Source organism: Scyliorhinus torazame, chromosome 3, assembly GCF_047496885.1.
Source record: "Scyliorhinus torazame isolate Kashiwa2021f chromosome 3, sScyTor2.1, whole genome shotgun sequence".
NCBI classification, from domain to species: domain Eukaryota; kingdom Metazoa; phylum Chordata; class Chondrichthyes; order Carcharhiniformes; family Scyliorhinidae; genus Scyliorhinus; species Scyliorhinus torazame.
The window spans coordinates 353,572,504-353,586,370 of NC_092709.1; the positions used below are offsets into that span (position 1 = coordinate 353,572,504).

Genomic DNA, 13,867 nt, shown 5'->3' on the forward strand with positions numbered 1-13,867 from the left:
GTTGGATCCTCTGGTAGAGAGGGTCCTTCTCCTCCATGTGAATCCCCAGTACGCCTCCGTGGCTCACCATGACGGGCGGGAGAACACAGTTTCCCTTCGGGATTTGGCACCCGCAGGTTCCCCAGCGACTGTCAACGGCGCCCCCGACCCTATTCCTCCCCTCTCCACTACTACTCGACCCGACCCTATACCTCCTTCCCCCGTTGCTGCCCACCCGCCTGAGAACACAGACGCTGCCTTGCTCCTGGACACGCAGGCCTCAACGCTTCAGCCGACTACGATGCCCACACCACAGCCGGAACTGAGGTTGTCACGGCGGACAATCAAAGCCTCCGTCAGGCTCAATCTCTGACGCAATCTCTGACATTTTTTTTAAACAGGGGGTGAATGTGGTGAAACCAGTGTGTTGTATTGTGCTGCCACAGTAGTATGTGTTGTACAGTATTGCTACTATATTACATGTTGTACGGTTTTGGGTCTGCCCGTGGCTCCTCCCCCTAGGGCCTGGGTATATAAGCTGCGACCTCTCGCACTGCCTCATTCTGGGGCATGCTGCCAGCTCTGTTGTAAGTCAATTAAAGCCATAGTTAATTCACTCTGCGTTCTCCGCCTTAATTGATGGCATATCAGTACACGTGACAATAAACAAATCCAATCCAACCTTGTTGAAGTTTTTCACGTTGTACTCATCAGGAGAAAGACACAACCGAACATAGCAAGGTGAGCATGAGGAGCAGGCGTAGGCCACTCGGCCCCTCGAGTTTGCTGCACCAGTCAATGAGGTCATGGCTGAGCCTGCTGACGTTTCACCGCCCCACCCCCCCTGGACAGGGTGAAGCTGCCGAGTGTCCGTGTTGATAAAGTTTCTTCTTGTTGCCAAGATGGCGGCGCCCATGGCCCGAGCTCTGTGCCGCCTCCGGGCCCTGGCCAGGGGGAGCGAGCCCGGCCTCCGGACCCTGGCCAGCGGCTCCGGCTCGGGGCGACAGGCCGGGGAGGAGGAGGCGGCGGCTCCCGGGCCCGGCTCCTGGTGGCCGCTGGGCCTCGGCCTGGGAGCCGCGGCCGCCGCGCTGGTGCTGTGGCGGCGCCGGGAGCGGTTCCCGGGGGCTCCGGGCCGGGGCCGAGGCCTCGGGCTCCTCCCCGCGGTCCAGGCCGCCCGGCCCGTCCCTCCCGACAGCCCGCGCTTCAGGTTCAACTTCATCGCGGATGTGGTGGAGAAAACAGGACCGGCGGTGGTTTATATCGAAATACTGGGGAGGTAAATGCTGAGGGAGAGAAATAGGGAGGGGGAAGGAGAGAAATAGGGAGGGGGAAGGAGAGAAATAGGAAAGAAGGAGGGAGAGAAATAGGGAGGGGGAAGGAAGGCGAGAAATAGGAAAGGGGGAGGGTGAGAAATAGGAAGGAGGGGGAGGGAGAGAAATACGAAGGTGGGGGAGGGAAAGAAATACGAAGGAGGGGGAGAAATAGGAAAGAGGGAGGGAGAGAAATAGGAAAGAGGGAGGGAGAGAAATAGGAAAGAAGGAGGGAAAGAAATGGGAAGAAGGGAGGGAGAGAGATAGGAAAGGGGGAAGGGGGAGAGAAATAGGAAGGGAAAGGAGGGAGGGAAGAAATAGGAGGAGGAGGGAGGGAGAGAAATAGGAAGGGAGGAGAAGGGAGAGAAGTAGGAAGGAGGAGGGAGGGAGAGAATGGGGTGTAGAAAGAAATTAATAGGGGGATTAGGGGTTGTGGGTGGAAAGCAGGGGACTGGGGGTGAGAAACATATCACCCATGATTGGCGGAACACACCCGATGGGCCAAATTGCTTAATTCTGGTCCCATGTCTTATGGTAAGGGAGAGAGGGGGGGAAAGAGAAGAGGGGAAACAAGAGAGATGTGGGGAGGAAGGGAGAGAAGTTGGGTGGGGAAAGGGAGAGAAAATGGGCGGGAGGGAAAACGAGGGGGGCAAGGAGGGGGAGAAGGGGAAAAGGGGAGCAGCGGGATTCGGATGGAAGGGGTGGTACAAATAGACAAATAGGAAATGATATGGGACAGGGCGATAGTGGGGAGGGAGGGGATAGGTCAAGGGAGGGTGTAGAGAGAAAGGGGGAAGAGGAAGGGGAGGCGGCAAGGGGGGAAGGGATGAGATAAAAATGAGGGATGGAAGAGAGAAAGTGGTAGAGACGGGGAGATGGGGGTGAGAGAAAGAGACGGGATACAGGGGTGGTGGGGGGGGGGCGGAGTTTCAGAGAGTGGGGAGCTGGGAGGAGATTAAAGTAAAGAAGGAGAGAGAGCGGGTCTCTGCAGTGAATAAGCAGGCAGATGAATGGTCAGTATTAGCGGACAGAATCCACAGTGAGAAAAGCTGTTACTTGGTGTCTTTACTCCTCAGGCATCCATTCAGTGGTCGGGAAATGGCGATTTCTAATGGCTCAGGATTTGCGGTGACCCAGGACGGACTCATTGTCACCAACGCCCATGTAGTGGCCAACAAACGGCGTGTGCGGGTGAAGCTGGCAAATGGGGAAATGTACGAGGCATCAGTTCAAGCCATTGATCAGGTGGCTGATATTGCCACGATCAAGATCAATCCCAGTGTAAGGAACTGAATCACAGCGGAGATGGATACAGACCGGCCGGGGGGGGGGGGGGGGGGGAGCAGGTGGCGGGCGCAAGGCGCGGTTCCCTTCCCTGGGGATGGGAGATGGTACTGAGTGTGATACCGAGTAGATATTCACCGTGTGCTTTACTCTCTTAGGCTCCTCTCCCTACGCTGCCCCTTGGCGTATCCTCGGAGATCAGACACGGGGAGTTTGTTGTTGCTATGGGCAGTCCCTTCGCCCTCCAGAACACCATCACCTCCGGGATTGTCAGCTCAGTGCAGAGAGGAAGTCGGGAACTCGGGATGGCTCATTCGGATATGGAATATATTCAGACTGATGCTTCCATTGATGTGAGTACGTTGGCTGTGTGGACATTGACACTGACTTAGTTAGTTTTACAATAATTGACTCCTATGTGTCTCTGACAAGAGCAGTGTTGTCCATCTCGGAATTGCTCTGGAAAGAGTCTTCAATTGTCCACCTGTATGGATGCACCCATGCTGCATCCATATGGTGGTCCACCGTGTTGGTTTGGGTCTTCAATCACCTTGGGTCCTGGGCTGGGTAAGGGTGGCAGGTTTCCTTCCCTAACGGACGATTGCGAACTGGATGGGTTTGGTGGCAATCTTGACGAGCTCGGTGTCACTGTTACTAAGGGCTGTAGTTTATTTCCAGCTTCTTTTAAAAAGTGAATCTGCTTCAGTTGAATTTACATTGATCAGTCGCTTTGGAAGAAGTTCCCAGAAATACTTCAGTGACGCGAGGCAAAGAGATCAATCCAGTGACAAGGGACCGATAACAGATAGCCAAGCCTAGCATCAATATAGGAGTTAAAGGCTATAGGCTGGTTGATGGGAGCTATTGCTCTCAATTTGAAGTACATTGGGCAGTGGGCATTTTGACCACAGGGTGCACCATTCACTTAAATCCCACCCACAAAGACTGAACCCTCCTCGTTCAGGAGTGACTGTAAGGATGTACAGCTCTATGTTCTGATGAGGCATAGAGGGAGCTTCAGGGATTGGACTGAATCTTACCAGCCGAGGTCTAGTCGGGGGTGGGCGTGGGGGACTGGAGGGTGGGGTGGGTTGGGTGCACTCTCACTTCTGAGTCAGACGGTTTTGGCTTCAGGCCCCCGATTTGAGAGATTTGAGCCCCTGATCCAGGCTCCTGCTCCCAGTGCCAGAGCTGATTGAGTGCTGCAATGTCAGAGGACGAGATGTTAAGCTGAGTTGTGTGGATGGAATAGATCTTCTGTTGGAAGGGGAGCTGGGAGGATCTCTCCACTCTCCTGGCCAATATTTATCCTTCAGCCAACATCGCTAAGCTGAGATGCTTCAAATGATGGATTTGGAGAATCATAGAATTTACATTGCAGAAGGAGGCCATTCGGCCCATCGAGTCTGCACCGGCTCTTGGAAAGAGCACCCTACCCAAGGTCAACACCTCCACCCTATCCCCATAACCCAGTAACCCCACCTAACGCTAAGGACAATTTTTGGAAACTAAGGGCAGTTTATCATGGCCAATCCACCCTAACCTGCACATCTTTGGACTGTGGGAGGAAACCGGAGCACCCGGAGGAAACCCACGCACACACTGGGAGAATGTGCAGACTCCGCACAGACAGTGACCCAAGCCGGAATCGAACCTGGGACCCTGGAGCTGTGAAGCAATTGTGCTATCCACAATGCTACCGTGCTGCCCCTCGGGGATGGGAGTGTGGAGAATCCCGAACAAATGGAAGGAATCTCCGATCGAGAGCCGGACTGTCCAGGAGTGAAATCAGGAAGCACTTTATGGTGGTGTTGTGTGACAGTTCACTTGGGAAGTCAGAGAGTTTTACAGCACAGAATGAGGCCATTCAGCCTATCGTGTCTGTGCTGGCCACCAAACACCTGTGTAATCCCATTTGCCAGTGCTTGGCCCGTATCCTTGTATGCTGTGGCATTTCACGTGCTAAACTCTTCTTAAATGCTGTGAGGGTTCTCGCCTCTGCCACCCTTTCAGGCAGTGAGTTCCAGATTCCCCAAAAGGTTTTCCTCAAATTGCCTGTCCCTTCAATCTGTGCCCCAATAGAAAACCTCCTTCCTGTCTACCCCATCAATGTTCCTCGTAATTTTGTACACTCCCATCTGAGTTGCTGTGGAAACATGCATTTTTACATCTGAGGTGTAGTCTCGGATAGTGATGGGGGAGGCCTCTCGGACTTTTCAAGACAGGTTTGAATTATAAGCCTACCAGGATCTATGGCTAGCAATGGTGGATGAGGATCGAGGGGCTGAATGGTCTCCTCCTGTTCCTGGGTTTTGATAAGTGCAGCTGTGTACATTCCCGAGTCTGAGCCAGAGAGCTGGCGTGTGCTGCTTTGCCCGGAGAGACGGTGAGCCTCCTAAAGTCAAGGACAATAAGGCGAGGGAGGAAATGACTGCCTGCTACTCCAGAGTATCAAAGAGTCACCCAGACTGGAGACGTTAGCTCCCTTCTCTCTCTCCACAGATGCTGTCAGACCTGCTCAGATTGTCCAGCATTTTCTGTTCTTGTTTCAGATTCCAGCATCCGTAGTAATTTGCTTTTATTAAAGGAAAGAATTTGATTAGTTAGCATTTTGACCTTGGGACATACCAATGAACTTCACAACCATGGCACAAACATGTTGGGAGTCCATCTCCGACACTTCCCTTCCCTTCCTTGACTTCTCTGTCTCCATTTCTCGGGATAGATTGTTTAGTAATACTACACTCCAAGCCTGCTGACACCCGTACCAGCCTCCCCGAACAGGCGCCAGAATGTGGCGACTAGGGGCTTTTCACAGTAACTTCATTTGAAGCCTACTTGTGACAATAAGCAATTTTCATTTCATTTCATTTCCCATCGCTGCCTCGACCACAGGTCCTCGGGCTCTGCTTCCTGTGAGGACTTCACCCCATTCTCCCAGATTCTCCATCTCGCCTGATCTGATCCGGTTTCTCTCCACAATGACGTTTGTGACATATCTTCCCTTTTTCTGGACCGAAGATTTAGATTTTGTTTATTGTCATGTGTACCGAGGTACAGTGAAAAGTATTTTTCTGCGAGCAGCTCAACAGATCATTAAGTACATGGGAAGAAAAGGGAAGAAAAGAAAATACATAATAGGGCAACACAACATATACAATGTAACTAAATAAACACCGACATCGGATGAAGCATACAGGGTGTAGTGTTAATGAGGTCAGTCTATAAGAGGGTAATTTAGGAGTCTGGTGACAGTGGGGAAGAAGCTGTTTTTGAGTCTGTTCGTGCGTGTTCTCAGGCTTCTGTATCTCTTGCCCGATGGAAGAAGTTGGAAGAGTGAGTAAGCCGGGTGGGAGGGATCTTTGATTATGCTGCCCGCTTTCCCCAGGCAGCGGGAGGTGTAGATGGAGTCAGTGGATGGGAGGCAGGTTCGTGTGATGGACTGGGCAGTGTTCACGACTCTCTGAAGTTTCTTGCGGTCCTGGGCCGAGCAGTTGCCATACCAGGCTGTGATGCAGCCCGATAGGATGCTTTCTATTATGCATCTGTAAAAGTTGGGTAGGAAGTCTTACAACACCAGTGGCTGGTTTAGCACAGTGGACTAAATAGCTGTCTTATAATGCAAAACAAGGCCAGCAGTGTGGGTTCAATTCCCGTACCGGCCTCCCCGAACAGGTGCCGGAATGTGGCGACTAGGGGCTTTTCACAGTAACTTCATTGAAGCCTACTCGTGCCAATAAGTGATTATTATTATTAAAGTCCAACAGGTTTCTTTCGAATCACTAGCTTTCGGAGCACTGCTCCTTCCTCAGGTGAATGTAAAAGTTGGTCAGAGTTAATGTGGACATGCCGAATTTCCTTAGTTTCCTGAGAATCCATAAGAATGAATAGAATCGCTACAGTGCAGAAGCAGGCCATTGAAAGACCACCCTACCTCAACCCACTACCCCCACACCCATAACCCCACCAAGGGCTGAGAAGCCACATTTTGGGGGAAAGACTCAATATGCTCCTGGGGTAGGTAAGATTAAGAGGAGAATTAATGAAGGTTTTTTTAAATGATGGTGTTTTGAGCCAGTGAATAGGAAGCCCATTTGTCCTCAATGGGGGAGTCAGTGAGGAGAGGTCAGCAAGTTACAACAGGGCAATAGGGGAGAATATTTGACTGTAACCTTGTAGCTAATTCTCTATCTTTCTCTGCTCTAGTTTGGAAACTCTGGGGGTCCTCTGGTCAACTTGGTAAGTTGTCTATATTTTTGTCTTTGTAACTTTGTGTTCCTCTCTCACTCCACAGGCTGATTTCCTGAGCAGTCAGTTCCTGTGATTAATGCAGCGCAGTTTTTGACCATTGTAACTATTCCCCTCTCTCTCCGCTCACACAGTCACTGGGCTACAACCATCCACTGACCTTTATTCTGCTATTAACACATTCTGCAATCTGACCTTTATGCCACTATCAGCACCTACTTTAGTCCTTAATGCTGCCATTAACACTTAGTTTGTCTTGTGTTCAAAACATCTTTGTCCAATCTCTCCTACCTCCCACCTAACCCTGAACTTCTACTTTACTCCGCCTTCTCCATCCCCTCTTAAGCGGTCTAAAATCCATCTCGTGTCTCTCTTTCTCTCTCTAACTCTGAAGAATAGTCGCACGGACTCGAAACGTAACTCTGTTCCTCTCTCTGCGGATGCTGCCACACCTGCCAAGTTTTTGCAGCATTTTCTGTTTGTTTTCAGGTTTCCAGCAGCTGCAGTATTTTGCTTTTGTTAACCCTCCAACCATGCACTGAATCGGGAACTGTAAACCCATCCTACACCTCCCTTGATAACCATCTGTTGGATTAGGTAGGGGGCGAGGCTGGCGTTGAGGGGCAGGACTGTCACGTGGCTGGGCGGAGCTGGCATTGAAGGGCACAGACTTGATAATCTTTATTGTCACAAGTAGGCTTACATTTAAATTGCAATGAAGTTATTGTGAAAATCCCCTAGTCTCCACACTCCGGCGCCTGTTCACAGAGGGAGAATTCAGAATGTCCAATTCACCTAACAGCACGTCTTTTGGGGCTTGTGGGAGGAAACCGGAGCGCCCGGAGGAAACCCACGCAGACACGGGGAGGACGTGCAGACTCCGCACAGACAGTGACCCAAGCCGTGAATCGAACCTGGGACCCTGGCGCTGTGAAGCAACAGTGCTAACCACTGTGCTGCCCTACCGGGAGGGGACTGGGCCGGAGTGGAGGGGGCTGATGAGGGTGGCGGAGGGGGGGCATGATTGAAACTTCAGACCCTCTTAAATCATCTTCTTCTGTTATCAGGACGGTGAGGTCATCGGGATTAACACCATGAAGGTCACATCCGGAATCTCATTTGCTATTCCGTCGGATCGTGTGCGGCAGTTCCTCGTGCAAGCTGAGCAGAGTAAAAGTGAGTTCCGGTGTCTAGAACCGTCAGAATCTAGAACTCGGGGCCACTAGGGGACACTTATTTAAGACGCAGATGAAGATAATTTTTTTCTCTGAGGGTGCTGTGTCTCTGGAACTCTCTCCCTCAGAAGGCGGTGGAAGCAACATCTTTGAATATTTTATGGCGCAGCTCGATATATTCTTGATTAACAAGGGGGGGGTGAAAGGTTACCGGGTGTCAGCAGGAGTGTGGGATTGAGGTCACAGTCAGATCAGCCGGGATCGTATTGAATGGGGGAGCAGACTCGAGGAGCTGAGTGGCCCACTCCTCCCAATTCGTATGTTGACATTGAGATCCCTTCAGCTCAGAGTATTATGGAGACATAAAAGCAAATTACTGCGGATGCTGGAATCTGAAACAAGAACAGAAAATACTGGACAATCTCAGCAGGTCTGACAGCGTCTGAGGAGAGAGAAGGGAGCTAACGTCTCCAGTCTGGATGTCTCTTTGACAAAGCTTTGACTGACAATGTCCAGTATTTTCTGTTTTTGTTATTACAGAGACATTGTGATCAGCCAGCTGAGTGTATTCTGGGAACATTGTTATCCCTTCAGCTCCGTTGATTACAAGGACGGCACAGTGGTTAGCACGGTTATCTCACAGCGCTTGAAACCCGGGTTCAATTCCGTCCTCGGGTCACTGTCTGTGCGGAGTCTGCGCGTTCTCCCCGTGTCTGCGTGGGTTTCCTCCGGGTACTCCGGTTTCCTCCCACAGTCCAAAGATGTTTTGGTTTGGTGGGGTTATGGGGAAAGGGTGTGAAATGATAAGTTTTGATAGGAAGAACGCAGAGACAATATATAATAAAGGAAACAATTCTAATGGGGATACAGGAGCAGGAGGACCTGGGGTCGAACTGTGTACGAAGCATTGAAATTGACGGGGCAGGTTGAGGGAGTGATTCATAAAGCAGAGAGTATCCTGGGGTTTATTCATAGGGCCACTGAATACATGAGATGAAGTAATCGTAAAACTGTCTAAAGCACGGGTTTGGTTTCAATGGGACATTGCGACCAGTTCTGGGCACCAAGCACTTTGAAGCATGTGACCATGTTAAGAGAGGCTGCAAAAATTATTCAAGAGAATGGTTCCAGAGATAAGCAACTTCAGATCTGAAGATCTTTTGTAGAAGTTAGGACTGTGTTCCTTGTAGTAAAAAAGGCTGAGACTTTTTGATAATTTGATCCACTGTCCCAGAGTGTGAAAGGACAGTGTGTGAACTACTGTCCCAGAGTGTGAAAGGATAGTGTGTGACCCACTGTCCCAGAGTGTGAAAGGACAGTGTGTGACCCACTGTCCCAGAGTGTGAAAGGACAGTGTGTGAACTACTGTCCCAGAGTGTGAAAGGATAGTGTGTGACCCACTGTCCCAGAGTGTGAAAGGACAGTGTGTGACCCACTGGCCCAGAGTGTGAAAGGACAGTGTGTGACCCACTGTCCCAGAGTGTGAAAGGACAGTGTGTGACCCACTGTCCCAGAGTGTGAAAGGGCAGTGTGTGGCCCACTGTCCCAGAGTGTGAAAGGGCAGTTTGGGGCCCACTGTCCCAGAGTGTGAAAGGAGAGTGTGTGACCCACTGTCCCAGAGTGTGAAAGGACAGTGTGACCCACTGTCCCAGAGTGTGAAAGGACAGTGTGACCCACTGTCCCAGAGTGTGAAAGGGCAGTGTGTGACCCACTGTCCCAGAGTGTGAAAGGACAGTGTGTGACCCAGTGTCCCAGAGGGTGAATGGACAGTGTGTGACCCACTGTCCCAGAGTGAGAAAGGACAGTGTGTGACCCACTGTCCCAGAGTGTGAAAGGACAGTGTGTGACCCACTGTCCCAGAGTGTGAAAGGACAGTGTGTGACCCACTGTCCCAGAGTGTGAAAGGGCAGTGTGTGGCCCACTGTCCCAGAGTGTGAAAGGGCAGTTTGGGGCCCACTGTCCCAGAGTGTGAAAGGAGAGTGTGTGACCCACTGTCCCAGAGTGTGAAAGGACAGTGTGACCCACTGTCCCAGAGTGTGAAAGGACAGTGTGACCCACTGTCCCAGAGTGTGAAAGGACAGTGTGTGACCCACTGTCCCAGAGTGTGAAAGGACAGTGTGTGACCCAGTGTCCCAGAGGGTGAATGGACAGTGTGTGACCCACTGTCCCAGAGTGAGAAAGGACAGTGTGTGACCCACTGTCCCAGAGTGTGAAAGGACAGTGTGTGACCCACTGTCCCAGAGTGTGAAAGGACAGTGTGTGACCCACTGTACCAGAGTGTGAAAATATAGTTTGACCCACTTTCCCAGAGTGTGAAAGGACAGTGTGTGACCCACTGACCCAGTGTGTGAAAGGACAGTGTGTGACCCAGTGTCCCAGAGTGTGAAAGGACAGTGTGTGACCCACTGTCCCAGAGTGTGAATGGACAGTGCGTGACCCACTGTCCCAGAGTGTGAAAGGACAGTGTGCGACCCACTGTCCCAGAGTGTGAAAGGACAGCGTGTGACCCACTGTCCCAGAGTGTGAAAGGCCAGTGTGTGACCCACTGTCCCAGAGTGTGAAAGGACAGTGTGTGACCCACTGTCCCAGTGTGTGAAAGGACAGTGTGTGACCCAGTGTCCCAGAGTGTGAAAGGGCAGTGTGCGACCCACTGTCCCAGAGTGTGAAAGGACAGCGTGTGACCCACTGTCCCAGAGTGTGAAAGGCCAGTGTGTGACCCACTGTCCCAGAGTGTGAAAGGACAGTGTGTGACCCACTGTCCCAGAGTGTGAAATAACAGTGTGTGACCCACTGTCCCAGAGTGTGAAAGGACAGTGTGTGACCCACTGTCCCAGAGTGTGAAAGGACAGTGTGTGACCCACTGTCCCAGAGTGTGAAAGGACAGTGTGTGACCCACTGTCCCAAGTGTGAAAGGACAGTGTGACCCACTGTCCCAGAGTGTGAAAGGTCAGTGTGTGACCCACTGTCCCAGAGTGTGAAAGGACAGTGTGTGACCCACTGTCCCAGAGTGGGAAAGGACAGTGTGTGACCCACTGTCCCAGAGTGTGAAAGGACAGTGTGACCCACTGTCCCAGAGTGTGAAAGGTCAGTGTGTGACCCACTGTCCCAGAGTGTGAAAGGACAGTGTGTGACCCACTGCCCCAGAGTGTGAAAGGACAGCGTGCGACCCACTGTCCCAGAGTGTGAAAGGACAGTGTGTGACCCACTGTCCCAGAGTGGGAAAGGACAGTGTGTGACCCACTGTCCCAGAGTGTGAAAGGACAGTGTGACCCACTGTCCCAGAGTGTGAAAGGTCAGTGTGTGACCCACTGTCCCAGAGTGTGAAAGGACAGTGTGTGACCCACTGTCCCAGAGTGGGAAAGGACAGTGTGTGACCCACTGTCCCAGAGTGGGAAAGGACAGTGTGGATCCCACCTGCAGTGACCACTGGTGTAATGTAGTTTTCTATAACACTGGGACTGGTAAAGAGAAGGTTAGGTGCATGAATTGATAGACGGAGCATTGGTGTGAATGACTATTATGTGGATGTTGTGATTGTGACAGTGGAAGGGGGGGGGGGGGTGTCATGTGATTGAGTGATGGTCTGTGATTGGTCGATCAGTCTCACTGGCACACTCCTGCGCACCTTCTCTGTTTAAAAGTATTTCTGGTTATTTTACAGAATCCTGGTTTGGAACTGAAACTAAACATCGGTACATTGGAGTCTTGATGCTGACCCTCTCTCCTCAGTAAGTCCCATGTCAGTGATGCTTCCAGGGATGAGGAAATACAGCTGTGGGGATAGATTGGGAGGTTGAGTGTTTTCCTTGAAGAAATGACAGCTGAGCTGAGATTTGACAACGGTATTCAGGACTCTGAGGGTATGGACAGGGTGAATAACGTCCATTTCATTTCATCAACGGCATTGATACACAATAATGGGCAACGGCTTAGAAATGATCTTTGAGCGAGAGGTGGGTTAGAGTCTTGAACGAACTTCCTGAGGAGGTGGTGAAAGTATTCAAAAAGGAATCAATTTCTATCCGGAAAGAATACAACATAGAGTGCAGAAGGAGGCCATTCGGCCCATCGAGTCTGCACCGACCCACTTAAACCCTCACTTCCACCCTATCCCCGTCACCCAATAACACCTCCAAACCTTTTTGGACACTAAGGGCAATTTATCATGGCCAATCCACCTAACCCGCACATCTTTGGATTGTGGGAGGAAACCGGAGCACCCGGAGGACACCCACGTGCACACGGGGAGAACGTGCAGTCTCCGCACAGACAGTGACCCAAGCCGGGATCGAACCTGGGACCCTGGAGCTGTGAAGCCACAGTGCTAGCCACTTGTGCTACCGTGCTGCCCAGTTGATGTGCAAGGTAACGGGAATAAGGCAGGGGAGTGGAAATAGAATGCTCCTTTAGAGAGAGAGAGTGCAGACTCAACGGGCTGAATGACGACCATCTGCACTGTAAACATTGTGTCCAGCGACTCCCCATTCACGGTGTGTGTGATGATCCCGCATTCCCGGTGTGTCCAATGATCCCGCATTCCCGGTGTGTCCGATGATCCCGCATTCCCGGAGTGTGCGATGATTCCCCATTCCCGGAGTGTGCGATTCCTCATTCCCAGAGTGCGATTCCTCATTCCCAGAGTGTGCGATGCTCCCCCATTCCTGTGTGCGATTCCTCATTCCCGGAGTGTGCGATGATCCCGCATTCCTGGTGTGTGCGATTCCTCATTCCCAGAGTGTGCGATGATCCCGCATTCCGGTGTGTGCGATTCCTCATTCCCAGAGTGTGCGATGATCCCGCATTCCCGGTGTGTGCGATTCCTCATTCCCGGAGTGTGCGATGATCCCGCATTCCCGGTGTGTGCGATTTCCCCATTCCCGGTGTGTGCGATGATTCCGCATTCCCGGTGTGTCCAATGATCCCGCATTCCCGGTGTGTCCAATGATCCCGCATTACCGGTGTGTGCGATTTCCCCATTCCCGGTGTGTGCGATTCCCTGTTCCCGGTGTGTGCGATTCCCCGTTCCCGGTGTGTGCGATTCCCCGTTCCCGGTGTGTGCGATTTCCCATTCCCGGTGTGTGCGATTTCCCCATTCCCGGTGTGTGCGATTTCCCCATTCCCGGTGTGTGCGATTTCCCCATTCCCGGTGTATGCGATTTCCCGTTCCCGGTGTGTGCGATTCCCCGTTCCCGGTGTGTGCGATTTCCCCATTCCCGGTGTGTGCGATTCCCCGTTCCCGGTGTGTGCGATTCCCCATTCCCGGTGTGTGCGATTTCCCCATTCCCGGTGTGTGCGATTTCCCCGTTCCCGGTGTGTGCGATTCCCGCATTCCCGGTGTGTGCGATTCCCCGTTCCCGGTGTGTGCGATTCCCCGTTCCCGGTGTGTGCGATTCCCCGTTCCCGGTGTGTGCGATTTCCCCATTCCCGGTGTGTGCGATTTCCCCATTCCCGGTGTGTGCGATTCCTCATTCCCGGTGTGTCCGATGATCCCGCATTCTCGGTGTGTGCGATGATTCCCCATTCCCGGAGTGTGCGATGATTCCCCGTTTCCGGAGTGTGCGATGCTCCCCATTCCCGGAGTGTGCGATGATTCCCCATTCCCGGAGTGTGCGATGATTCCCCATTCCCGGAGTGTGCGATGATTCCCCATTCCCGGGGTGTGCGATGATTCCCCATTCCCGGAGTGTACCATGATTCCCATTCATTATCACTGATCTTTCTGATATTACAGAATCCTGAGCGAGTTGAAATTGCGAGATCCCAGATTCCCAAATGTTTCCTATGGGGTTTTAATCCACAAAGTGATCACAGGATCACCAGCCTATCTGTGAGTATGAAAGAGGGTATTGGGGGGGGGGGGGGGTGGGGGGG

The 13,867-nt window shown here is 52.0% G+C and overlaps 1 protein-coding gene across 1 annotated transcript in view; it reads left to right on the top strand.

Annotated features, from left to right (window-relative positions):
- Positions 1-858: 858 nt before the first annotated feature.
- The window catches only part of LOC140409346 (serine protease HTRA2, mitochondrial-like), a 431,863-nt gene continuing 418,854 nt past the window's right edge, over positions 859-13,867 (top strand). Inside the window, exons 1-7 of the mRNA XM_072497762.1 lie at positions 859-1,255; positions 2,366-2,570; positions 2,732-2,926; positions 6,780-6,812; positions 7,889-7,997; positions 11,658-11,724; positions 13,728-13,823. Coding sequence (XP_072353863.1) covers positions 882-1,255; positions 2,366-2,570; positions 2,732-2,926; positions 6,780-6,812; positions 7,889-7,997; positions 11,658-11,724; positions 13,728-13,823 — 1,079 coding nt within the window. The 5' untranslated portion in view covers positions 859-881. The remainder of the gene's footprint in view (positions 1,256-2,365; positions 2,571-2,731; positions 2,927-6,779; positions 6,813-7,888; positions 7,998-11,657; positions 11,725-13,727; positions 13,824-13,867) is intronic.